General features: G+C 43.6%; 1 protein-coding gene across 2 annotated transcripts in view; it reads right to left on the reverse strand.

Annotated features, from left to right (window-relative positions):
- The window catches only part of MTHFD1 (methylenetetrahydrofolate dehydrogenase, cyclohydrolase and formyltetrahydrofolate synthetase 1), a 40,746-nt gene extending 13,246 nt beyond the window's left edge, over positions 1–27,500 (reverse strand). The window contains exons 1-18 of one of the 2 annotated variants that reach the window (XM_042048390.1): positions 27,371–27,500; positions 19,273–19,357; positions 16,898–16,957; positions 16,162–16,215; positions 15,662–15,798; positions 15,440–15,540; positions 14,978–15,114; positions 13,444–13,555; positions 9,489–9,616; positions 8,745–8,842; positions 7,857–8,030; positions 7,211–7,347; positions 6,881–6,927; positions 4,495–4,602; positions 4,319–4,393; positions 2,461–2,563; positions 1,222–1,298; positions 117–257 (exon numbers count right to left, since the gene is read on the reverse strand). In XM_042048390.1, the coding sequence (XP_041904324.1) occupies positions 117–257; positions 1,222–1,298; positions 2,461–2,563; positions 4,319–4,393; positions 4,495–4,602; positions 6,881–6,927; positions 7,211–7,347; positions 7,857–8,030; positions 8,745–8,842; positions 9,489–9,616; positions 13,444–13,555; positions 14,978–15,114; positions 15,440–15,540; positions 15,662–15,798; positions 16,162–16,215; positions 16,898–16,957; positions 19,273–19,357; positions 27,371–27,411 (1,815 nt within the window). In that variant the 5' untranslated portion in view covers positions 27,412–27,500. Of the gene's footprint in view, positions 1–116; positions 258–1,221; positions 1,299–2,460; positions 2,564–4,318; positions 4,394–4,494; positions 4,603–6,880; positions 6,928–7,210; positions 7,348–7,856; positions 8,031–8,744; positions 8,843–9,488; positions 9,617–13,443; positions 13,556–14,977; positions 15,115–15,439; positions 15,541–15,661; positions 15,799–16,161; positions 16,216–16,897; positions 16,958–19,272; positions 19,358–23,290; positions 23,338–27,370 lie in introns of those variants that run through there. The other variant, XM_042048391.1, reaches the window with a different exon arrangement.
- Positions 27,501–27,856: the final 356 nt, after the last annotated feature.

Below are 27,856 nucleotides of genomic sequence, written 5' to 3' on the forward strand. Positions count from 1 at the left end.
TTTATCTTTGATCTTCTATATGTTAAATTTTTTCTGCACAGAAGCATCTGTCTGCCTTTTAATCCAAGGACTTTCAGAAATAAGAGGAAAAAGCATTTAATGACAATGACTCTTACAAGGTCATCTGCTGTAACTGGTTGTCCTTTTTTGCTGGAAGCTACCACCATTCTGCCAAATCGCTTTTTCATATCATCCAACCCATCAGCCAGGGCTAGGACTGCCATGATTTCACTGCTCACCGTGATGTCAAACTGAGCCTGCAATAAATGAATGAAGGATGTGAATTCATTAAGATTCCCTTCCAGCAATCCTTACCCCTGTTCAATTCTTGAAACAAGGAAAATCATCACCATCACAAAAAAAAAAAAAGAGAAAGAAAAAAATACAGACATACAATATACAAGAAATCCAAAGCACTGATCTCAGAACACAGTTCATTTAATTTGGCCATTTTAAACTGGATTTTTTTTCTGCAAAATTAAGTAAAACCTACTCATTCTGTTGCTATTACATGTCTCTCCTGGCACATACATTAGTGATTCATGTAAGAACACTCAACACTAACAAATTCTGGTTTTGAACACTGAGCTTACTAACTCATCTGATTATTGCTAAACAATACAGTAAAAGACAACAAAAAAACTCAGATTCTATAGGAAATCAAGGGTAGAATTCATCTGACATAATGCAGACACTTCCACCTTAGGGAAGCTAAGCACCCTAAGGACATTTCAAGTCAAAAGAAACAGGTTTATCTGAGCACTGTTCATTTGAACTATAAATTTGACACTTACTTAAGGGATGAGGGGGGAGTCACAGCCCAATTGCCTCTCTTATTCTATTGATTATACAATTAATCTAGACAAGCTCAGATACTGTGCCTAGTTTTGGCCAGATACACCCCACCCAAAACACCTGCAGTAGTGAAGATGAACCATTGTCATGTACCATCTTTAGAAAGGGCACTTGTGTACCACTGTTACGCCACAGACATCCCAGTTTGGGAAGCCAATATTCAGAAGAGAACAGGAAGGAGGGAACAGACAACAAAACTAAACACAGCACTGGTAGCAAATTTAACTGTTTGCTTGAGAAGACTTTTTCCTTTCTCTTTAACAAGGTAGAGGTAAAAGAAGAAAATAGCTGGAGTTACAGAAACTTGCTTTAGGAACACCTTGTCCAAAGTACTTTTTAAAACATGCAAGAAAAGGGAACAATTACCGTTCGTGTGAAGCCTTTCTCTGTTGGAGACTGTCCAATAGTGATTTTCCTAAGGAACCTGTCATTTGTATCCAGTACTGCAAGGAATCAGAGAGGTAAGATGTCACACTGCCAAGTCATAAATTCACATCTAAGCCCTGTGACAAACACCCAGCCAGGTCATCAATGAAGAGAAGATGGCAGTTAGAGAAACCATCCTCTCCTAAAGAGTGGCAAGTGCTTCTCAACGTGATTCTTACACAAAAACTGCAATGAAGTTAAGATACCCACAGATACACCAGACTCTGCACTGCATCCAGAGAGAGTCTGCATCCCTTTGTGTGCATTAACCACCAGACCAGAGGTTCTCTGAAAATCAGAACTGCTAGTATTATTACAATTGATTTTTCGCCATCATTAACCAATATGAATTCAGGAAATTACTGCAGTCAAAAAGAAACAAAATTATCACTTTATAAGTTAAGTGATAAAATGGTCAGATACTGTAATTTAGTGAGAATTGTTTCACATAGCTCCATTAAGTCAAATTACCTTGGAAACACAAACTGTGAAATACTGGCTTAAATTTGCTGTTTCTTTCTATATGCTTGAAATATTCCAAGCGTTTTATGAAGTATTTCCCATGAGGCAGACTACTTTAGCCTCGTTACAGATTATGAAGCAAATTCTGGAGAATACATGTCACACTATATTTTAAAAGAAAGAAGAAAAAGCAATACTCTTGGAGCCTAACTCAGGAAAGAAGCTCACTTTTAAAATTCTTTTGATAGTGAAATATTAAATCTGCCAGACCAGAGAATGATCTTACCTTCAACTATCCTTAAAAACCTTTAAAAAAATCTGGCCTTTATTTGCTGCCAGTCCCCGACAGAGCAAGTGGGCAGATTAAAACTGAGTTGAATCCCAGAGCAGAACCCTCTCCTTACTCACAGAGCAGCCAGGTAAAAAGGCTGTTGGCTACAGCTGCGAAATTCAACTCTCTCAGTGACTGACAAATCCAGGAACACTAACTTGCACCCATTAGCCAACTCTTAATATTTGTGAATTCAGAGCAGATTCAAGACCCTGTGTTAGACCATTTAGAAATGGGATCCCAGCTTCAGGCAACTATCCCACCAAACTTAATGAAGGAGGGGCCAGCTCTGCTCTCTTTCCCATTTTCCCAGGAAACACAGTTTCAGCTGCAATTGCAAATGTCTCTTCTGACACACATTTCCTTTCATTTAATGTCTCTAGTACCTCTCTGCCATGTTATGGTGCCTGGGTCTATGTCCAATCTCACAAATGAGTTTACTTCTTCCTTTGTCAAAGCCACAGGATCAGTTTTGTTAATGCCCAGTTTCTATGGGAAGAAAGACAAATAAAAGGTATAGTGAGAAGATTCACAGAAATGACCCTTATACTGCAGCACTGAGGCTTTGGCAGCAGCATCTGCATATTCAGAAATAAGGACCCCTTTTTGGGGCCCTTTCTCCCAGACCCCACAACAAGGTAAGATGATCCATATCAGCACATAGTGGACAGAGCTTGCTGCTGTCCAGCTTGTAAAGGGCAAGGCAGACAATGGAGCTCATTAGGGCAGGTTGTCACCAAGCTTTGTGCAAGGCACCTACAGAAAGAGCAAGAGACAGCTCTGCAGTTCCTTCCACGCCTTGTTCTCGTCATTAGTCTCACATGCTTACATCCATTTCTCATTAGTTTGCCTGGGGTCACTGCACACAGCCACACATATTTAAAGCCATTGCTTTCAGCATGCTGGTTAAGCAGCACAAAGGAGGAATTAAACAATTCAGTCACAAGGCTGTCAGCATCCCAGAAAGCTGATCTTGAACACACTGAGAGGATGGGCAGTTTGCCAAGTTGCTTAATTGAGAGAAGAATTATCTCAAGAAGCCTGATACAAGCGCAAGCTTAGGCACGAGGGAAACGATTCAGTTGATTTATGAACGAGTAAGGTTTTCTTAATTAACTAGACAGTTAAGTCGTATTTTTCTCCTGAAGAACAGCAGGGAAGAAGAAAGTCTGTTCTTTTCCTCTTCAAGCATATCATTTAGAAAAGGAAATAAGCAACAACAATGACAGAGATATCATCTTTCTGGAGTATTAGCATCCTGTGCACATCTTGACATTTAATAACCAGAAGAGTGGTTAGGGTAGAGTTCCCTCAGCAGTCCATCAGGAACACCATGCAGTGGGACATCATTTCTTGCTCAGCAGTGAAAGCAAACCTTACACATTCTCTAATGGTTAAGACATTATAGCCAATTAATAGATCAGTTTTACCTTCCCAAGTGACTATTGCTCCTGACTTGCAAGTGGACAACTGATCCAGCCTGAATACAAAATAGGCTTGTACCTTGAAGAAGCTCAGCAGGGCCCAGTCAATCCTCCTAGCTGCAAGGTTCAAGCCCAGTGCAAAACTATTCATCTGCTAATCCTCATTTTTGCAGAAGTCAATGTGAACTTGCACATGCCCTGAAGTTTCGAGGATCAGAGATGCTGTGGGCTGTTCAGGGACTGCCATTCAATGACAGGGCTACTTATCTAACTGGGAATTCTTTTAATTTTTTTGCAGTGGAGGAATTTGCTATGTAGGAAACAGGTGTTTTTTTCACTTTTCTTTGTTTTCTCAATCTGGGCAAGACAAAGAAAATTCTCTATGTTCTCTTTTTGCTGAATTTTATGAATTGCCTTTTTTTGTGCTGCATTATCTACATAGCTGTCACATGGGTACCACTAATCTCTAGCTGTAACTGTGTGTTAGGTACAGAGACTAATTCTGGTCTTTTCTTAAACTGCATTAAGGACACTGAACTGACACCACTAATAAAGGACACTAATCTCTGCCTCTTCCCACTGTGTTAATCACAGAGTGATTATGACCGAGTTATAACAATGATTCCTCCCCTCGGGGCTGCATCTCACTGTTTCCTGTGCTGTATGAAGGGTTACCACGCTTCTGCACACTTTATGTAAAAAATAAATGCCAGTAGAATGACCTAGGGGACAACAAAGGCTTCTGTAAGGTAGCTCTGACTACCTGAAGGACGAGTAAATGGAAGAGAACCAGAAACCAATGAGAAAGCACAGAGCTCACCTGTAGTCTTCGGATCTGAATATCTGAGAACTTCCTGACACCATTAACAGACGGCACCAAACGGTTGTAGAGAGCCTTGCAGAATGAAACAAACACTTAATCAGCACTGCTGGCACACCCAAAACAGTCTGGCCAAAGCAGGCTGGGATCAAATGCATGGCAAGAAAGGATTGTACCTGGTCAGACTGAGTCAGCTCGTGGAATATACGCGCGTCAATAGCAGCAGCGACCAGATTGTTGGCTGCAGTGATGGCATGGATGTCACCTGTGAGGTGAAGGTTAAACTAGAGGACAGAAAACATATCAGTTACCTCATCCTGCTGCAATTTTCATTTATTCCAACTCACCGTAGACAGATGGAAAGAGGAGTATTAATAGTAATGTTACAGTGGGTGAGGGTGGAGGGGGAGAGATTGCTCAGTGCAGTACGTGGAAGAGAGGAAAGAATTTCTCTAAAACATAAAAATGCCTCCCCCACATCCATGTCATTTTACAAACTTCTAGAACAAAGCTCCCAAATAAAAAGTTGTTTGTTTTTTTCTTTTACCCTCTACCAGAACAGTTCTCACAGGCTCCTTGACACTTAAAAAGACTCAACTCAGCACATTCTGCGATTCTGTGATCTGCATTGCTCCTCCTTCACCTTCCTCCTGACCCCCTCATTTGCACAGCAGGTTTTACACATACATTAGCTGAAGTGGCTGCTGCTCCCACAAGGGAATCTGAGCTAAACTGGAACTAGCAACCTTGTGCGGCACTAGCAGTGGAGCTGTGGTTGCACAGAGTTCTGCTTAAGGTAACCACCCAAACAGAGAATCACAGGCAGAACTTGTAGACCACGTACTACACAGTGACACTGCTAGTAGTTTTCTTAGTTCTATCTCATTAAAACATAGTTTGAGTGGGTTTGCCTACATGAGTTATCTGGCTGCACTGTAGCTGTGAAGCTGGTGAAGGATCTAGATTGGATATGAGGGAAAATTTCTTCATGGAAAAGGTTGTCAAGCATGGGAACAGGCTTCCCATGGAAGTGCTGGGGTCACCGTCCTTGGAGGTATTTAAGAAACATGCAGTGGCACTTGGGGACACAGTTTAGTGTGTGGGCTTGGCAGTGCCAGGGGAATGGTTGGACGTGGTGATGTTAAAGGCCTTTTCCAACCTAAATGATTATGGCAGGTGAGTAAAAGGTGTGGTCAAAACAACCCTCTTCATCTCTAGCAAAGCAGCAAAGAAAGAAGATGAAAAGGGGATATTAGAAAAGGTGATATGACAGAATACCTTACAATACCATTTTATTGAAGCCTTTTTACTGTGGTCTCAAAACCCACAAAGCTAAAACAGAATGCAGCTAGTCACACACTGATTATAAATCCTAATTCGTAAATGCTAATTGCTGTCTCATTCTGCATACATGCAACAAGAAGCAATTATTATTACCTTGGTTCTGAAGTATGGACTCAAAAGTTTTTCACTGGCTATATTTTTTCATAGGATGAAAGCTGCATGCAGAATTATTAAATGATGTATCAAGGTCATTATTGTAACTAGTGACTCCAGATTCTTTAATTTTACCAGATGTGCATTTACTAAAACACCCCCACAAAACTATGTGTATTTGTACCATGTGGACTATACTTTAAGAAAGTCATCCCAGCCAGTTTGGTTCCTAGAGCGTGGCTGTTTCCCACTGCTGCACACAGTCAGGTATTTTGGCTTGTCTTATTAACACTCCCAAAGAGGAGGAGGTTATTTTTCCTGTCACATCTATCCTTCACACATGTTCTTGGCACATGACTAAATCAATATTCTGCCTCCTGAACATCTTTATCTTTTATGGACTTGCTGCATCAATTAGAACAAACAGCCCTTTTGATAGTTTCTGCTTTTCTTCCTGAAATTGTCCTGTGTCAATCTACAGTGCATGAGACAAAGGTACAATTCTACAGGCAATTACTCTGAGAACTGAGAGAGGCACGAGAGCACATGCTACACGTGCTTCTTAATTCCCTGCCTCCAGACACAGAATTTCACTTGTTGCCAAGTCACACCACAAACATGCTCCAGTGCCAGCCCCCCACAGGCTGAGGTCTCAGCATTGCTGATTCCCAAATTCCCTTTTCCCAGTTCATGTCAGTAATCTAAAACACAAGTACACCAAAATAGCTCATGGAAAGAGTCAGTGGCCACCACAGCTGACAGAACTATGCAATATTCTTCCAAAATGCATTAAATCATTATCATCTTCATTTCAGTGCTGGGAAAATGAGGTACAGGATGTACTTTGCTCCAGGGTATACAGCAATTCACGGCAGAGAAGGGGAGGGAATAGAGGAACTGGGAATTCCTGGCTCTATGAAGTTCCCTTACCATGAAGGCACACTTCTGAAACAAGCCAAGGATGATTGTTTGCTAAAAAAAAAAGCTTTGCTGAAATCAAGGACCCAGTTCTTGCAAGCGCTACACTAGAGTCATCAACTTATAGATTTTCTAAGTTATCTGACTGCAGTATCTCTCCAAGGTCTGTGAGCTGTAAGTGCAATGAGGCTTTGTATAAAGAATTACCTCTTCCATGGGGACAACTTGACAATAGCCACCACCTGCAGCTCCACCTGCAGAGAGACAACAGTCAGACCACACCAATGCCTCCAGCCCAGAGTGCTGTTACATGTTTGCTTAACAGCTCCAAGAGGGCAGCTACCATTGGGCAGCTGAGTTTAAATCCCAACACAGTACCTCGAAGACAAAACTGAAGAACTTACCTAAAGCTCTTTTTTCTTAAAATAAATGCAATTGTAACTAGAAATAAGGTAAAACTACAGTGCAGCAGAATAGTAGTTCTGAATGTCATCTTTGCCCATTGTAGGCCAACTGCAAGCAACAGAACAATCATACCTTTTATGCCAAAAGTTGGCCCCTGAGAAGGCTGCCGAACACAGGCAAAGACATTCTGGTGAAGGTGTGCTCCTAAGGCTTGGACAAGGCCAACAGTGGTGGTGCTCTTCCCCTCTCCCAGGGGAGTGGGAGTTATTCTGCAGCAACAAAGCAGAAGAGACACAATTACACCCTTGTAGAGGGTGAGAATCAAATTCCAGGCATAAAACAGTCACCCAGTGATCGCAGTTGTTAATGAGAATTCAAATTCTGAACAGGCTCAGACTTCAGCTAATGTTCATCAGTTCAAAACTGGAAAGAGATTGGCAAATTATCACATAACTGCTGACAACTTTCCTCTGAAACAATTTGCTTGTTCCTACTGAAGGCAGGCTACTAGACCAGGAGAAATTTGGCCAGCAACCAGTCTACCCTTCATAACCCTGACCTGTAGACCAAAACAATTCATCTCCTGGAGAGAAACGTTAAGCTACATTCCCACTGTTCGCCACAAGTCATCAATCTACTTCCCAAACTACTACATTTTCAGTGTGATTTATGAAAACCCAGAGCACCTCATATAGTCACCCTACCAAAAGAAAATACAACAAGCCATGCTCATAAAATCTCTTTTCATCTTGTAAGTGATGTCTCAGCAAACACCTACCCAGTAACAACGACGTATTTGCCATCTGGCTGGTTCTTCAGACGGTTCAGAACTGAGAGCTGAACCTTGGCTTTAGTTTGGCCATAGAGCTCCACCTCATCAGGGAAAAGGCCAACTTCTTTTGCAACTTGGTCAATGGGCTTGGGCACGCAAGACTGTGAGATTTCAATATCACTTAAAGAGAAAGAGCAAGATGAGTTTATAAGTAAGTCAAGGACTTACCCCAAATTCCCTGCTTCTGGATGGCATAAACTACAAAACACCTAATCCATATTTTAGAACTCAACCTTTAAACCCCTTAGTTAAATGAATCAATGTACCCACCAATATCAGGTACATTAGAATAGACACATCTTCAGAGTTGCCTTTTTAAAAATAAAGAAAAAAGGCAAAACCCAAACCAAACAACAACCCCTCTCCCCAAACTCCTCATTTCCCCAAATCCCTTTTGTAGGCAATGTGTTATGATCCCATATGGTATTTTACATATTTTCAGCTGCTCCTTGGGGACTTGACCCCAACAACTTCTATTTGAAGATATTAGGATTTTGGCATGCCAGATTGAAAATTTTCCAAAATACAAGTTTTTCACTGTTTCCTGAATCAGCAACCATCTAGCTGGCCTGAAGTCTGTGAAAGTCCATGTTTGAGTCTTAGCATTATCAGAATAACCCCAGTGAAACTGACTACACTTCAAGAGATAGCACCACTGCAGGTTAGCTCTGCTCCCTCAAGAAGACTTAAGAGTGCTTTCTCTCTAATCCTCTCCAAACTTCAATCCCAGCTACAGTCTACATACATGTAAGCCCTATATTACACAAAGCCTGAGAAGAGAAGTGAATACTATACTGCATCAATACTGCCAGCAGCTTGATTTGAAAGCATTACCTTGGAACAGGCATCTTCAGGGTAAGCTGGTTGTATTGGATGGTCCATTTTCCAGGCTGGAACTTCTCCAGAAAACGCTGCGCACTCTCCACAGTGCTCTAAAATGAGCATGGGAATACATTAAAGCAACCACCACTGCATGAACCACGCTGGTTAACAAAGAGACCAGAAAGGTGTGCCCCTCCTATCTGTCTCAGTCTGGGATTAAACCAAAGTGCTTTCGTTAAAGCATTTGCTAATAATCCAAAACGAGATTCTGCTTGCAGTTTTCTTAAGAAGAAAAAATCCCACCATATCTATCTCTCTACCAATCTTGCAGTGTGCTGGATTATTTTGGGTGTTCTGTGCCAGCAGGGTCTCTTAAGCAAAGCACGGAAACAGAGGGAGCCGGTTTATACTGTTACTCTCCTTTGGATACAATCACCCTATGGATAGTTTCAGAATTACAGCCAGAACATTTTAAGACAAGCCCATTTCTTATGGTTTTGAGCAACCATGCTCAAAAACCCCTAAAAAATCCGCCAAACTCCCGCAAAAACAACCAACCAGAAACCTTTCTTCTAGCATTTCCTTGAAGTCCATCTTCTTCCTCAGTTAACTGAATCCAAATTGTCTGGACTAGAAGTTAGAAATCCTAACTAGACCTCTGCAAGAGCAAGAAGGGAGTACCAGCTGCTTTGGTAGTGTGCTGATGGTCAGCAGCAACATCCCCCAAAGCAAACACAGAGGAGACGACCACAGTACCTGCATTAACATGGCCACAGTCATAGGCCCAACACCACCAGGAACTGGGGTGATGAAGGAGGCTTTTTCCTTTGCTGAAGTGTATGCCACATCTCCCACAACTCTTTTTCCACTGGCCTTTGTGCTGTCTGGGGATTTAAGGAGAAAAGTAAGTTACACATCACATTTCACCACAGCAACAGAGGAGACAGCACTGACTGAAGCTGAAGTCTTTAATTCTGCTGGGGCAAACAAAATAGAAGCTGAGTACCCAGGAAGCTGCAAAGAAAGATTAAAAAGCTAAAACAACATCACAAGATGAAGCTGTTGTCATCATGCTTCATTCACAGAGTGTCAACAGCTCATATAACACATCCTTCCATTAAGCACCATTTATCCTCAGCCAGCCAGATCTCCCTTTCCTGGAGAATGCAAGTCTTTTCTCAGTAGCTCATGGCCCACAGGGCAGTTTGAATGAGATATAAACCAACAGTCTAGAAGAGGTGAGAGATGAAACATGGCTGACTGCTTCCAAACCCCCAGGCTTACATTTGCTCTGTTCCATTCTGGAGGACATCTGGGCATTATTATTGAATGAAATCACCTGCCTTTACAGAAACTGAAGGCAGAAAAGTGCTGAGCTTTTCAATTATCACTGCTAGTTTAACGATGGACCAGTAAATACTGCAGTTCATAGATATCAGTCTTGTCAAAACAAACCTCACAGGTGGTTTAAGAAAGATTATCCTACTGAAGCTTTCTCTCAGGCAAAATATTTTGCTATATCCTCCTGCACTACCTGACCTGACAATTTAGAAGCAGACACAGCCCTTTTTTCCAGTGGTGACCTTTAAGCTCAACCATAAAGAGAGAAAGGGACAAAATGTACTAGTAAACTGGCACAGTCATCTAAGCAAGTCACTGATTACAGCACATAAAACCAGAAAACTTAAGTTGCTCCTGGAATGGCAGATTCTCACTTCAGATAAAGGACTCTAGGGAGCTTCTAAACAGTGTGAAAACCTGAAAATAGATTTTGATGTTGTTTTGAAATATTATATGGCATACAATCAGTGTATGTTTGAACAGAACACAATCAATAACTTTCATATACATCTGGTGAGGGGGAGGAGTGGAAGAGGAACCAAACTCCTGAACAGCTGATTATGTTAAAACCAAAGAGAGAACAAAAGCAGCTCCTGCCAACATTATTTCTTAGCTGCATTGTTACTGACAATTAGCAGCTTGGACGCTTTGCTGCTGTGTTTTAAGCAACACTGCTTCTCCCTAAAGCTCAAAGCCTGAACAACATCGCAGCTGTTAAACCAGTGTTTCTGCAGCCGCTATCAGCTTGGCTGCCTGAACTGCAGACCAGTCTGGCCTTCCCCCCTAGAGACCAATCTAATTAAGGCTGCAAAAGGTAAATAATGTAATTTTATTTTCTTCCAAGGATGCCAAGCAGGCTCATCAGCCATCCTGGCCAGGAAGGCTCTTGGCCCAAGAAAACAAGCTGGCACTCCAAACTACCTCATCTATTACACAGACATAGAGATGAGCACACACCAAACAATCCCCCAGTCCCTGCTTCTGCATCTCACACCAAGCACTGCCAAGCACAGCCTAGGAGCTATTCAACTACCTGCAAAATACTCTTTTGAAAGAAAGCTCACATGCAATACTTGCCATCTCTCCCCATAATTTCACCTTCTCAGTATTCACCATCCTACTCTTAAAAAATACAAACTAGTTACAGGGAGTATCAGTGACACTGTAACCATGTTGCAAAAAAGCCACTCTCATATTCCACTTTCAAGGCTCCTTGTTAGCAAGGGCTGCAAAATCCCATAGCAGAGAATTTTGAACAAAGTTGCTTCCTCCATCAGGATTCAGAGAGGGACATTCCAGGGACTGCCATCTCTGGGAATATCCTCTACCTGCACTGCTTTCCCTTTCTGCAGCAAAGCAACTTCTACAGGCCTGGAATAAAGCATTCAGAGTATTTGCTAGACCAGCTCTCCAGCTGCAGCAGTGGGGAGAGTCAAATATAATCCAGGCTGGAAAGTAAGAGACACTTGTCTGCTCTAGTATAGGTTTCAGGAGATCATTTTTTCCTCTCTGTCTACCTGGAGACCTGGAAGCAATTCTGTTCATTGTAGTAAACATGAACACAAAGCCAGATGTGGCTGAAGTGTCTCTTCTAACCTCCAAACCAGCACCCTTGGAAGTATTCAGGCCACCCTCCATTCAAAAGCACCACAGCTGCAATTATATGGTGCTACATGGCTATAACTTGTCCTAACTCCAACTTGGCAAGACTGCAGGAGGTTAATGTCCTCATAAATCAGATTGGCATCTGCCTGACTAGCAAACCGAAGGCATATCCAGAGATTGCCATGTCCTCCAGCTGCAACTCACAGCTGCACCTGGGAGGCACTAACCTGGGTGCACTCACACCTGTGGTAAGATGTATGTGCTCTCTCACCCTATCACATTTAAAGCACCATCACAGCTAGCAGCAATATTCTATCTGCAGAGTGACTTAGCCGGAGAAGCCAGCAAATAGGCTGCTGTTCTTTCTGTAGCACTGCAATTCCCACAATTCTGGTAGTCACCTCCCAAAAGATCAATCTGAAAACTTTTTGCAAAAAGTCTCTCATACCAGAGCGAAAAAAAGTCAGGAAAACTCAGCAGCTTCAGAAAACCACAGGAAAGAAAAAAAAAAGTCTGTGGCATCCATCATTTCAAAATGTGACAACTTCCATGATACTCTATCAAGTCTCAATTATCAAATCTCAATGCCATTAAGTGTATTCCACGTGACATTGACTGGGCTGGGTGTACAAGAAGCTCAGATGTCAGTGCACTGCTCAAGGCAGGCTAATTGCTCAGGAACAGGGATGTGTCCTCAGAGCTCACATAATGCCTGAAAAAAAGTCATACCATCATATATCAGAAACACAATGGGGATTTTATGTGCAACATGTCAGTTGGGGAGACTCCAAACCATTCTGCTTCATGCACATCAGCAGTGACCCTGTGGGTTTTGGCAAATGGCCTAAGATTGGGTAGCTTGGAACAAAAATATCAAGCAACAAACAGCAACAGCAGATGACTTTTTATTTTTAATTAGATAGAGGACTAATGTTTTTAAATGCAGTCTAATGTCAACTTTGAGTAACAGGACCACTGAACAGAAATTTCTTTACATTCTGTTAAATAATGGCAACAAAATGACTGATTAATTATGAAAACTACCTTTTAAAAGCCTTGTGGGTGTAGCACAGAAAGAGTGACTAATTTTCCATATCATTCAATATCTGTAATTTGGATTTTAAATGAGATGAAAACAGAAATTGCCAGACTGTCTGTACCATCTTTACAAGGAAGGAGCAGCTAAGTGAAACCCTACCCTAAAACCCATTATGTTAAAGCACTTTATTCTATGCCTGAGCCATTGTCACCAATGCTCTTGCACAATCTGCTTTGTTTCAAGACAACAGCCATTCAAGCCTAAGAAGTTAATGCTGTGATTCAACAAATCCACAGCTACTTTAAGAGACTGCTTGTCATTTCTGTATTTCAAAGAGAACAGCTTCTTCAGATCCAACCACGAAGTAATGACAGCAAAGCCGAGCGCTCCGAAGTGACAACAGTGACAAGACTTCACTATGTAGCTGGGGCAAATTAAATGGATATTCTGTTGCAATATATCTTAGGCCTCCTCCTTCCTCTATTAATCATCAGCCTTGTTGAAGGCAGAATCAAAACTGCCACTGATCTCCTTTAGGAGAGTACTTCAGACCAGTGTTTCTTGACTTTGGCATGGTCAGAGGTTGCCATCACTAATTAAGACAGACTTACAAGAGAAAGAAGTCCATATGGACCAGAGACACCAAGGAAACAGTACTCATGAACTTAACAACTGCATTTACATACAAACAAACACATCCCCACTTGTTATACATTACCCACGCACCTGGCACATGGTTAATTCCACAGTCTATTACAATTGCACCAGGCTTGATCCATTCACCTTTTACCATTTCAGCTCTACCAGCTGCAACCACCAGGATATCAGCTTTGCCAACCTATAAAAAAATTAAAAAACAACAAACAACTGTGTATCACACTGGCAGTGGAAAATGCAGAGCTGCTTCTGCAGCAACTTAGATCAGCTTCAGCTGCAGTGAAACTGTGCTCACCCATTGCCTTGGGAGGCATGGAAGGGCACTGTCAGCAATTAAAGGTAGCTGCCAGTTCCTTGGCAAGGACAAATTCCTGAAGCTAGAAATTATGGCCTATTTTCACACTCCTACCCTGAACTATTGCTAGTCAACACTTCACAACCTCCTCTGAACTCCTCCATGATTCCCAAGTGGATCATACAGGCTACATTTAGATAAAATTAAAGCCTTCTGAATATTCGTCTCTTCCTCCCTTCAAATATCCCTGCACATTCAGTGCTAGAAATATACCGAGCACTCATCAGACAGCAAGAACTCATCTTGCTCAGCCAAGAACAACCCCTGCACAGAACTAAGCAGCACTTCACTTGTGACAGCACTGTCTTGTGCTTTTCATGTCCAGGACTGCATAACACACAACTCCAGGGGAAACTGACTGTATTTCAGCACTAATATTCATTCAGGGACTACTCAGTAAATTTGACAAATTCAGTCATGAAACTGGTGTTAAAGACTCCAACTAAAGCTCATTGTCAGTTCCTGCACTGCTTCATTCACATTTGCTTAGGAAGCTGCTATCCCTTGGAATTTTTTTCTTTTAATCTTCAAGGCAGGGAAACTATTTTTAAGATTTCATTAAGTATTAGCACACCAATTTTTAATCAACCTAATGATGGTCTTACTGAACAGCAACTTAAGGGCATGAAGCATTGCAGTGTTTCTGATATACTTTGTGAGTTATATTCAAACACTCCTACTCCCTCTTCAACTTTAATACTTGCCTACAGAGCCTGGCAGTGCTGATAGCTCTACGAAATCCAAGTAGGTGGCAGCACAGCAAAACACTATTTCTGTCACTCTCACTGCTGAGAGGAAAATGGTACCAACTCCCTGTCATAGAAAATCGACTGAAAAAAACAAACCAACTGAAAAATCATCTGGCCTAACATTTCTCAGCCATTAGAGCAGAAGACCACCTGGCCTTTTTGGTAAAAAAAAAAAAAACCCAAGACAACAAAAAAAAAATGCTGTTTTACCTACCCCTACATGGAGATTGGGAAGGGATGATTAAATTCTCAGCACTTGCTCAAAGACAACAAAAATAATAATTTTATTGTTGTAACTAAACCCCTCTAATTAAGTGTCAAAAATAATCAAGATCCTATTCCAGCAGAAGGATTTACATAACCCTGCAATGAGCAGGACTGGGAAACCAATTCAGATGAAAGACACCCCAGACGTAATGACTCACAGCAGCAACACACTGAGCAGTAATGTGCACGGAGCAGCAGTGGCCTGGAACAAGTAACTGCAGCCTGCCCTTACCTCCTCAGCCAGGGTGGAGGTCTTGGAATGGCACGTGGTGACTGTTGCATTATTCCAGAGCAGCAGGTCGTGCATAGGAGCACCCACGATCTTACTGCGACCGATCACCACGGCTCTCTTCCCTGCCACCTGGACACCTGCACCACAGAGAGTCAGGAGAGAGCAAAAAAGGTCACTGTGCAGCCTGGTACACACTAACTCAGGCAGCCCTGGAGTCTTGGTCAGTTTAAGTCTGGCCCTGGTACTTCAGAATACTATTTTGCTTTGCTGTGTGTGGTAGGGAATTGCAGTTGGGAGGGAAGAAGGAAAGACCATTTTAACCTAGTTCTTTTACTATCTAAGGCAGCAGAGATGAAATGTGGTATCTCAGCAGAAGCTGTGAAGCTGAGCCTTGCAATGTGTGTAATTTCTACACTTATTGAAGACTACTGCACTCAAGAATAATGTATGAAACCTCCTTACCTGTCTGCCTGATAAGTTCCATGCATCCCTTTGGCGTACAAGGAATAAAGCAGTCACCGAGGTCCCCTCTAGAGAGTTTTCCAGCATTGATGCTACTCAAGCTGTATTTTGAAAGAGTAAAGGCCAAGTAAGATATCCAACCTCACTGTTCAAGAGAAATTAAAGAAAAGAGGTTTCTTTCTGGAGCAGCTGTCATGCTCTCCAGGGGTGAAGTCAGTTTACCCATCCACATCCTTCTCAGGTGCAACAGCATTGGTTATTTTTTCTGTGTTGATGGGTTTGTCAGAGTCGAGCGGCAGCTGCACTATAAAGCCATGGACAGCTGGGTCTGCATTCAAAGAGGCAATGCACTTGAGCACCTACAACAGCAAAGACCACAAAACTAATGGCTGATAAACTGAAATATGACTGATGCAAAGGAAAAAACATAATCCTACCTGGATTAAAAGATATGCACTTTATGTTTAGTTTTTCCACCGAAAAGTATAAACCACTTAATTTTTTTATTTTAAAAAAATAGCTCTTAAGGTCTCTAAATTTTACATTGTAGTGTTTTAGTTTTCTTTAAAAAAACCACAAAAACACCTCATCAGGTTCCAACTCTTTTTTCATGAGTTAATATTGATGGGCAAGTAGCCCTTTTTTATACAATGACGGGGCAAAGATATCTTGAGCTCAACACCAAAGTTATGTATTTTTTCATCACTGGCTGTATTACTTACATCAGCTTCTGTTGCTGTGTTTGGCAGTTTTATGTGATTGGCACTGATCCCAATCTGCAAATGAGAATAACAAGAAATTATCTGATTTCTGAATTGACATCCAATTGATCTGGTTAATCTCTCTATCCAGCTAAATCACAGCTGCATTTTGTCACATTTCCCAGGTCTATCTCCTGTTCCTGAGGCTGCAAGTTCTATGATTTAGAAATACCATCAGAGAAAGATTAGTGCTTTGTCTTCTTAGTCTGTCCTTTAACCATCCTATTCACCTTTTGACATGAACAACATCAACTTTGCTTGACAGCACACTGCCTTGAAATGCCAGCAGAAATGCCAGGTACCACCTAGGGAAAAATGGACTCATCTGTGTTCCTGCCCTGTTGTAGCATGTAATGTTGTACCTGTGACAAGCACAAGGCAAGCGCAGGTACAAGGCATACAGGGAAGATAAGGACAAGGCCACAGGTCAGGAAAGACATCAGCACTTCAGACAAATGTAATCTGAGATGGTCACACAAAGTGGCACCAATCCACACTGCTGTGACCAGAGGACCCCACTTGGCTTTAAGGTTACACACCTACACTACATCCTTGTAACGGAGAACTCAGGCCAGCACTGGTTCCTCCAATACTGGAAAAGCTTAGACAAAACTATTTGACTTGCATCTGGTTTTTCGAATTCAGATTTGACCAACTGTAGGAGGGTAAAAAGTAGTCCTGAAAGTTCAGGCATTACCTCAGCAGCAGCCTTCAGCTTCATGTTAATGTAGAGGTTTGAATCATCCCGATTTCCAACCTAAGGATGAAAAGACAGTTGAATTACAGCACAGAATAGAGACACAGGCTGAGATGGGCTTAACCCTCAGCTTCCTTGACTCTACATCAAGGACAGAGAGTTATTCCTGAATAACTGTAAAACACACTGACAGAGGATATAAGTAGCTGGAGCTAACAGGAAAGTTCTTTCAAGTAAGAGGCAGCTAAAGACAAGCTGTCTGATCTCTTGCACAAACACCATTTGCATCTGTTGAAAAACCTTAGAAACACAGTGGTCTCCAAAGCAGAAAATACTGCCTGCCATCTGATCTGAGGAAGTTAAATCCTCAGCTAATTAACATGATCAGCAGGTGCTGATAACATTCAATTATCTGATTACTGCTTTCAGAAAAGTTGGGCCTCTTTGATACCCAGGAATCTTAATTTTATGCACATGTGTGCTTTGATGCAGACATTTCTTCCACTGCTGTTTTGAAACTTGAGAATTTTCCTGCCAAACAAAAAACAAAACAAGGACAAAGTGATGCACAAAGAGAAATCAGCAAGTGGAACAAATGCCTGCAGTTTTTGGCAGTATTGGGTGCTTACAGTACAGCTGCATTTCAGGAGACGACTTGCATCATCCAGTATGTTTTGTTAAAGGTAATACTCCTTCTAACCTTAAAAAAATAGGGGTCAAATATGGAAAAGCTGGTAAGGAAGCTCTTGAAACCCTGTTCCCTGGTACCTGGGAGCTATCCCAGGTTCTCACACAGATTACAAGCTGCAGGGGTGACTGCATTACCTGACCCCCCAGAACACACTGGGGTTCTTCCTCCCTAGGTATAGATAAAGGGGCTGTCTCCCTGTAAAGTCTGCTGGATTTAGGAAAAGGGTTGCCTCATACAGGACAGAGAAGCAGGAGATGGCAGCAAACATATATTGTGTGAATAAGGAATTACTGACTTCAGGACAAAAAGCCAAAGATTAACTGACTCTCTGAGCTCAGAGGACACCAGATGGCTCCCAAGTAGAGTACATAATGTGTGGGGTGCTACGTATCAGAAACAGCTCATTGTCCTGACTTCACTGAAAAATAGATGGCTGCAAATATCAGTAGGAGGAGATGAACCCCAAGCCCAGACTTTGGCAGCTTACAAAAGTGTCAGACAGCCAAACAGGTCGTGTAAAGGACTCTGAGACAATCCAGGACCGAATCCAGGCCCACCATGAAAATGATCCAATAATGCTACAAGACAGCAATTTTTGAAGACAGTTTATGAGGTCAACAGTCCAGCAGCTTTCATCAAAGCACTACTAAATTTTAAATAAAAGACCCTCCTTCCTTCCTTCTAAGCACCCGCAGACAAATTTTCTGTAGGGACAATCTTCTTAAAGCTAATGGAAACGAAAACCAGAAAAAAACCCCAAAACACAAGCACAAATTTGTTCCTGGCATCAAAGAGGAGCATGGCCTTTGTGTGCTATGGTGGTATTAGCACTGGAATCCACAGACAGGCACCAAAAGCTCTGCAGGAGCCCAAAACACTGAATCAGGACAGAAGTCACTTCTCTAAGCAGCCACTTATATTCCCCCAATCCTTTGTGGACACACAGTTCCTTCCTGTTACATGACACTTACTACTGCTAGCCACCTTCTGACCTAAGCACAAAGAGTTCCCACTTTTTATAGCTGCAGAGGAAAAAAATTCTGCCAAACACAGGTCAAACCCCTGTACCTGACAAGTGCTTTTCACCTCTGCAAGCATTTCTGTGTAGACTCCTAACACTTACTTCTGAGAGATATCCAATTCTGCAACTGGATGTTGTTCCATCCCCTGCACTCAAAGTCATCTTGGCCAAAGGTAGTTTTAGTTTTGTTTGGGTTCCCTCCCCTCCTCTGCCCCTCTTATCTCTCCATATTTTGACATAACAGCAGACCAAATCACTTAATAAACATCCCAGCTGGAGGATTTCTGGTACAAACACCTCTGAAAGCTGCCAGACTTCGGGGCTCACTCAAGTGTAGAGATTTGGAATAGAGTCTGCAAGCATTTCTTGCTCTTAATAGGCAAGCAGCTTAATTTCACTATTTCACAAACACAACACTCCAACAGAGAACAGGGTCTGAAAAAAGAAATAAAACAATTGAAAAACCCCAAAAAAATTTTGGGCCCTGATGCTTGGCAAAAAGGCGTAACAGGACTGTGTTACCATCCCACAGAGAATTCAGGGCTTCTGCTCCTTATAAAATGCCACCAACTGCAAGGCAGCTTTGATGAAGCTCATCAGCTGTGCCCTTACCACTGCAAAGCAACTCATATTTTCTGTAGCTGTAATTAAAGAAAACAATACCTGCAAAATGGCGAGTCCTGGTCTGAAGCCTGGAAATTTCTCAGCCATCTCAGCAACTTGCTGCTTTAGTCTGTCTCTCACTTGCCTGAAGAGGGGAAAAAAAATGAAAACAAATACAAGGTAGAAGTTAATCACAGGGCTGAATTCTGATACAGTGATGGAGTTGTTCTGATACAGTCAGGAGCTGGAAAGGTGACAGATGGGCAGACTGGCAAACATGTACTTATGCCTCAAGTACACAGCTCCCAGCAATCTCCAAATAAGATTGATGTTCATAAATCACTAAGACTCTTTGGAAACAGGTTCCTTCCAACTTATTTAAATAATTTTATTTTTTTAAAGTCCACATTGTGCTTCTTCACACACCTCTTCATGGTCTCATAGGATACAAGGGTAAAAAAAAAAAAGTTCAAAATTTGGCATGGAAACTCCTGGGATTTCAAACACCTTTCTAAAAAGGAAATCCTCTTTCCACCTGTGCTGTACTAAAATTACCTGAATCCCACAGGCACCCATTGTCAGTGTCACACAAGCAAGCTGTCCTGGTAAAGGATTATGAATCCACAATGGTAAAACTCTGGGATCTAACTAAACAAGCAGGAGGTACCCAAAGATAGAGCAGGGAGGAAAATGGGAGGTGGAGAGAGGGGAGGAAAAGTTGCCAAACCCTGGTACACAGCTCAGGTCAACTCTTCAGTAAAGGCAAGTTGAAGGATACAATTATAAAAAACATAACTTTGAAACAGAGCACTGATTAGCTGTTCTAGTTCACATGTGAACTCATACCCAGTCTACTATGGAATGTGTTAATAACGAGTACCCAGCACTGAAATTAGCCACTGACAGCTTGAAAGCCACTGTTACCACCTCTCTCCAGCCTTGCACTCCTCTCTAATTTCTCAACCACTCTCTGGCCCCACAGGCATGATCCTTCAGCAGGGAAGGTGCCAGGCCCAACTGCTCTGTCTCCTCACCAGAAGCAGTCAGGATTCAGAGAGAAGAACTGACCAGTTGTGTTCATCTCATGGGCTCGTGGCACTGGATGGAGGCTGTGGCACTGCACTGCATATGTAAGAGACACTCAAAAGCAAATGCCAGGTAAGCAAAACCTCACAGAACACAAGAGGCTTGACAGGTCCGTCCTCCATGTGATCTCCATCCTGTGTCCTGTTCTCAGAGATGAGAAGGTGCTACCATCACACTCAGCAAATCTACCCTGAACCAAACACCCTTTTGTTTAAAACACAGACAGTCTCCTTGTGCTCATCTATCCTCAAATCAGTATCTCCAGGTCTTCCCAAGTGGAACCAGACTTCTCAGATGGGAGGAGGTGCTGTTGGTGCACATTAAAAATGTGAACAGCAAGGGTACAGGGACAGAGTACATGGCTGATGCTAGCTGGGAGGCTGTGATTCCTGCATACAGGGAAACTCCAAGAAAACAGATAGCCAGTGAGGCAGCTCTACCCTGCAACTGTGAACTCCAAATTAGAAATGCCAGAGGCAGGAAGACAGGGAAATGGGAGCAGCACACAACTCTCTCAACCCAGCAGCACTGATCCCAGGGGACAGCTGCAGCTGGCCCAGCTAGAAGCAGCCCTAAGGCTGTTTTAAGTCTCATCTCAGAGGGAGTCACAGCCTTCAGCTACATCCCAAATCATGCATCTCTCCTGCTGCATCGTGAATCACGTGGTCAGAGCTCTGCTGTACCTGAGGAGTGGGTTCAGAGTATTTATAGGTGTTTGCATCTGGTCAAGTGGTTCAAAGTCTCTTAACAAGCTACAGTTGAAGCAGCAGCTTTCAGCCTTACTCAAGAATCAGTAGTTCTGAGCTTTCCTTTGGCTGTCACCTCTGTAGAAGACTTGACATCAAGACCAGCTGATGAGTTCAGAAAACAGTGTCATAGAAAACCTTATACCAGCAAATCTTTGTGCTTAAGTGACAAAAATTCATCTGCTGGGTAGCAAAATCTACAACTGCCTCTCCTTACACTCCAGCTGGAAGCCCCTAGGGAAGGCACCTGAGCTGGCTCATGAGTCTGTAACAACAACACAGCAATCTCAAGGAGCATCAGAAACCCCCTGCACGTGGGCTGTGAGTGGGGGCTGTGGGCAGCTCTCGAGGGAGGGAGATTGTCTGAGAACAATCTCTGGTGCTCAGTAATGAAAGGGAAGCACTGGTTTGTGGCCAGCAAACACAAAGAAATGCAAACAAGTATTAAATATAATATAATTTATGATGCAACAAAGCCCTCGTAAGGGACAACCAATTAGAAAGGGCCCCAGGTTTAGTTACTACTTTTATTCCAGTCTTCTCAGCTGAAGAGAAATGAGCCCACCCAATTTCCTCTGTCCCCTGTGAAGCAGGGCTGCAGGGTGCTTTTACACCCAGCAGCCACAACTATTCACACGTTACACTGTTGTCGTTTTCTGTAATTAGGCACTGGCTCACTTCCCCTTCAGCAGAAGAAGGGTAAAATACAAGCATACAAACGTGGTGCTGTCAGTGCTGATTTGCTTTAGGAGCCTTGCATCAAGAAATCACTTGTTAGACAGCCACCTAGCGTTGGGTACCACCGCTCTCCCGTGTCCACAAAAACCACAGGGGCAAAGGTTTGAGAGAAAATTCAAGAAAAAAAGAAGAAATCATTGTTTTAACTCCTTAGACTCACCAAAACCATAAAAAATAATCTTTGCAAGCCAGCAGCTATTTAGTCACACAGTCTGCAAAATTCTATTGTGGACCTCAGGCCTACCCAAACATAAAAGTTCATATTGATAAATCAACACTTTTTTACTAGCTCTACAAAAATTTTTTTGAGTCTTCAAACAAAAAATTTGCAATTCTATGTGGCCACTTCTCCAAAAGCCTTCTCTCTGGCTCTTAAGCCCCCCCCTGTGCCCACGTGCCCTTCCACAAACAAACTCATGCAGCAAACAAAAGTCCAGGGTCCACACAGGTTAAGGACAGCACATGGTTTTAAGCATACAGTGCAATAGCCAGCTCCAAAGATTAAAGAACTTGTTAGCATTTCTTTCTGTAGACTGCAACAATGAGCTGAATTTAAATTTATTAAGTTAATTTCCCAGAAATTCAAACAAAGGACAAACCACACTGCTCCAGCTCTGCTGTAAATGGAGAGAACATGGCTCTCACGTCAGCAGAACCCCAAACCCTCCTGTGGTATTACGGACACACACTGCTCAGCTGGTGAGCACACACAGCACCATACTGAAGATGACACCAGGCTGTGTTTCTGTCCCTTCTGTGAGTAACAGGGTCCAGGGTCCATGCAAACAGTGCCAAACATAGGACCTGGCAAATACCTCCTCAGAGACAGTGATGCTCCAGAAGATGCCTGTCCCCAAAGAGGAGGGTTTGGCTTTACTGCCTGGATCACAGATTCCCCAAGGGTTTCACAAACATGCAGCAGAAATGCTCCTGCTGCAGCCCTGCAGAAATGGCTGCATGAGGCTGATGGTCCTCCCCAGGTCCTGCACCATCCTGGTCAGAGTTGTTGTCCCTGCAGCCATTCCTCCTAGCAGCCTGCAGCACTGCCACTGCTCACCTCCTGTTGCTCCCATGACCAACACCATAATGTGGAAAAACAAGCTTTCCCATCTCCAAAACACCGTGGCACCATGTCCTAGGCCAGGACAACTGCATTATCTTAAAATGCTGTGAAGGAGCTGCAAAGAACTGTCACAGAACATCCCACTTGTACCCAAAGGAGGCACAGAGGAATCTCTCCTGAGGGAAGTCACAGGCTGGCTCAATGAAGTGGCACTGGGATAGGAAATACCTTGGGAAATACCATCTGAACACTGCTGACAATTCAACAGATGGCTCCAGTTGCAGGAAGACATCATCTAGACAACAGAGCTGGAATGAGTTCACAAGTCTCCCACCCTCTTGTCTCATGCTCCACCACTGCATGCTCCTGGCACACTGTCATTATCTCCTAGGAAAAATGCCTGCTACTTTCTACCACTTCCACACTCACAAGGTTTTTTAACCACCTTTTTGGTTGTGTCAGCTCGAATACTTCCATAAGCTCTCTTCAGACCAGATAAATACAGGAAGACATTTCTGCTTTTTTAGATGCTTCTTCATCATTTCCAGAACTTCAACCCAAGGTGGGTCTGAGAGACAGGCAGCAGTTGAGGCACTTCACAAATGTGGACGGCTGACAACAGAACAACAGAGTTTAACACAGAGCTGACTCTTTAAAACTTAGAAGAGTTTGCCCCAAAGATGAGTTATGATACCATGTTCCCATGCTGCAACATCTATGACACGAATCATGTCTGCTTCCCAAAATGGATACTGCATACAGTACCCTACTATTGGGTGATTGAATCATGGGAAACACAAGAGCAATAGGAAAGGACTCAATCCACCTTTGTGCGGCTGCAAGCACTCCAGACAACACTCTTAAGACCTATCTACAATGATTTGTCTTCACAAGGAGTGGTATCGAGATTTATTCATTCCAAAAGGGGACATGGCCGTCCCCACTTGTTCTTTGCCTTTCCCATAAGCTGGTGCTGATGTGCACAGATGTGTGGCCCTGTTGTCCACCAGACAGTGTTCTCTCTTATCAAGTCTTTGGAGCAGGGTCCCATTTTTTTAAATTCAGTGTCTGCACAGCACTGAACACATGGGGTTCTTGCTCATATTTGGGGCCACCCAGTGGCACTGGCAGTTCACTTTAACTCAGCCTATCCACAGTGTGGGACCCTCCAGTGCAAGCCTGAAACATGGTGGGTAGGATCTGGTAAAAGGGAGCTCAGAGAATAGGGAATTTTTTCCACTTCAGACTAGATTTACCTGGAGTTTCAATAGGAACTCCAAAAAAAACCCATTTAAGGCCCAGACTGAAAAGGCTGAGGAGTTGTTTACTGCACTGTTATCTCCAGTTATAAGCTGAGCCTGATCATCATTTTATCGAGCACTTTAAACCTAAAGCACTACCTGGCCCATCCCTAGGGGCTGTGAGGGGTGTTAAGTCTTCCCTGCCATCACAACTCATCAGCCACTCTTCCAGACCAGAAACGTTGGTCCACCCCTGGTGCTATCAACCACTTCAGGCCAAGCCAGAAGTGTCCAAACCTGGGCTCTTTCAGATGGTAAAGCCTGAACACACAGCTCACTGCAGTGGACATAAACTATAAAGAAGAGCCACTACCATGTTTTGCTCTCTCTCTTTTAGACACAGAAACAGAGATTGTTTTTTCATCAGGGAATACCAGCAATAAAAGGTGGAGAATACTGTATTTTTATTACCTTCAACCTGCCATATCATGCATACTTAAAGCACTGCTTCTCTTCCTCTCCTTAGTCATTTGTTTACTGTACTGTTATACAATAACTCATCTTTTGTAATTCATTTGCCAATGAGGCAAATTTAAATTGCAGCAAAATCTAAGGCAGGATTACTAAACAGCCACTCAGAGAAGTAGAGGAAAGCCACCCTGAGGTAACCAGCCAACTTAGACTGATGCATAACTCATCCAATACTTAATGTATTTCACACACTGTCCAGGCTTCTTGTTTGTACTGACAGAAGCAGACTTAGACAGAGATGCATTAACGTCAAAATCCTACACAGAAAACAATGTCTGCTGTGTTCTCCTAACCATGCCCAGCCTAACTACACTCTCCATCCTCACAGGTAATACTCAAAGCCACTGAAAATGTCAATTTTCCTTTGTACCTCTTCTGAGCCTTCCAAGACTTTCTAAGGTAGGAACTAGTTTTATCACCTCATCAAGTTTTCCTTATTTATGGAGGTAAAGAAACTCTCTGAAAGTATTTATTCTCTTTACATGTTTCACAAGAATAAGAATGCCAGTATCTACACGATTTTTTTTTAAATAGCTGCCATGACTAAGAATTAGGTATTTTTTCCATCTATTTTGAGGAAGGGGTACTTGGTGGCTGGAGGAGAAAATTCACAATACTTATGAGCTTTGATTTAAAACACACAAAGAAACACAGCATTACATAGCTGGAACACTACTTGTTTGATTCACCTCATTTGTCAATATTTGACTGACTTACAAACAAACATTTTTCTCAATTAAAGGGTAAAGTAACAAAATCCACCCCCTACAAGATAGTAACTGAAAAGGTTTTGCAGTTGATGTAAAGCCAGGGGCATTCCCTTTCTAAAACAGGCAGTTCAGTTGAAAATTCCTAGAAAAACCACATGCCTATCACTTCTGCTGCTGCTGCCGCCAGACTCATGGCCTGGAGGTGAACTCTGGATAGTGAGAATCCTTTGGACCTGCACTTCTCTAGAGGTCTGGAAGAAAGGGACAGGTGTCTCCAGGGTGCACAGCCAAATTCCTCATGACTTCTTCAAGTACTCCACTAGGAAAAGGCAGAACTACCTAAGGCGCACATGGAGCAGGTGATGCTTCTGCTATACTGGACATAAATACAGCAACTGAAGGACAGCTGGACAACTGCAATTATTTTTCCTTCAGGTCAAGATTTGATGATTCAGGAAGCCAGACTTCAGCCAAACACCTTAAGAGATGTGCTAGAAGTTAATCAAACCTTTCTCCTGTATGTGCCCGTTAAAAGCTCAAGTCTCTTCCCTGGTATCTGCACATCATGAATGTCCCCACCTCTGAGAACTGCTAGTTTATAGCTGCTTCTGTAATACAGAGAATGAACAGAAATTAAAAAAACATCACCCCTATATCGACAAAATTAATTAAGTAATGCAACACGCCATGCTAAGGAAGCTGAAAGTTTTAACATGAATGATCATTGTACCCAAACTAGCATCTTTCCAGGACGTATTGAACTTCAGGGTGACTTTCTATGACAGAAAAAAAAACTGCAACAGGCAAATCATGAAGTCCCACCAGCAGCAGGGACAGGCATTGCAGAGTTTGCTGAGCTCAACACTGCCAAAAGGATCAGGTGGAATCAAGCACGTAAGACTGAGAGACTGCAATACACAGGTGGTACTGGCCCAAATATTACCAGGTAAAAAACATGCAAGCACCCTTTCCTAGTGGATATTCAGATTCAAGGCACATTAGGCCTACTTTTCAGAACTGTTCCACTGTTGGTTACATGTAGCTGTGTCATACACAGCAATACCTAAGAGGAAGACTAACTGCTTTGCTGAGACTGCTTTATACCTTTCCAAATTTACCTTTTCTGTCTGAATTCCCTGATTATATCAACAGGGGGTACCCAATGAACCGACCTAGCCAAACCCTGTTTGCACAGAATATAACAAAATCATTACACTGCCATTTTCCCCAGGGATAGGGAAATCTATCTGGCTGTCTTAGAGATGTGTATGTAGAGGGGCAGCAGGAAAAACAAGCAAATTAAAAGACACAACACAAGCTCACCTACACCCAGGACTTGCCACCTAAATAAATGCTGAACAGTACGAGAACACTTCTTCCTTCAAGGTCTCCCAAATCTTTTAAGTAGCTTTGGCAAGACACCTGTGAACATTCAGCTATGCGTTATCCAACACGTGGATTAACGTACTTTACCCTAAAGAGGAAGAATCGATGTCTGTACAGGACGAACACAGAGCCCATACCTAAAGCACATGTTCCCAACTCCTGCTCGTAAAGCGTCCCAACAGCCCAGCTTGCACACACAGAAGCTGTGGGTCAGCCAGCGGCTGCACACCTGCCTGGGCTCTCATCTCATCGATGCTGAGCGGTCACCAGGTGCTCTCTGGGGCTGGGGCTGCCAAAGAGACCCCACCAGACGCACCGCTGGTTTCTGGGGAGCACTGACAGCACTTTACATTCTCCTTAAGACCTTTAATACTGTACTTCGTCTAATAACTTCCAGTTTACAACCAGGAAGGAGCGGGCTTTGGCTGCAACGTAGTGAAAAAGCTTTAGGGTGTCTCCAAACCTGCTTCGTCCACAGAGCCAGAGCCCCCCCGCAGCCCCATCCCGCTGCCAGCACACCCGGGGGCCGCCAGGGCACGCCTCAGCTTCCCGGTTACAGCGCTCCCTTCCCGAAGGGAAAAACCCCCGCGGCTCCCAGACTTTCCCGCCCGAGGGAACCCGGGCGAGCGCTGCGGGCAGGGCGGCCCCGCTACGTACCCGGAGACAATCTTGCCGCTGAGGATCTCGGCGGGAGCCATGGCGAGGGCCGGAGGGCGGGCGTGCGGCGGGCGTGCGGCAGCCGAGCGCAGCGGGGCTCCCCGGCCGTCTGCGGGACGCGCTCCCCCCGCGGCCGCCCCACTCCCGCCCCACGTGGCCCCGAACTTTCGGCGGCCCCAGCCCCGCCGCGCAAGCGCTGCCCCTGCCCCGCCCCGCCCCAGGGCTCTGTCGGCGCGGGCTGGGGGCCGGCGCTGTGCCGGGTCTCTCGCACGGCGCGGATGCAGTCGGAGGGAGCGGGGGCGAGATCCGCGGCGAAATGGCCGCCAAAGCGGCCTCCAGAGCGCTTTCGAGGCGGCGCTCCCGGGCGCGCCCGGCCCCTGCTCCGCGGAGAGCTGCCGGCTGAGGGAAAGGGCAGCCCCGGAGGGAGCTGAGGGTGAGGGGTGCTGGTGCTGGGCTGTGCACGGCGAATGCATAGGAAAATCCCAA

Source organism: Corvus kubaryi, unplaced genomic scaffold (genome assembly GCF_017639235.1).
Source record: "Corvus kubaryi isolate FWS band 111438036 unplaced genomic scaffold, C.kubaryi_AGA036_p1.0 66, whole genome shotgun sequence".
Lineage (NCBI taxonomy): Eukaryota > Metazoa > Chordata > Aves > Passeriformes > Corvidae > Corvus > Corvus kubaryi.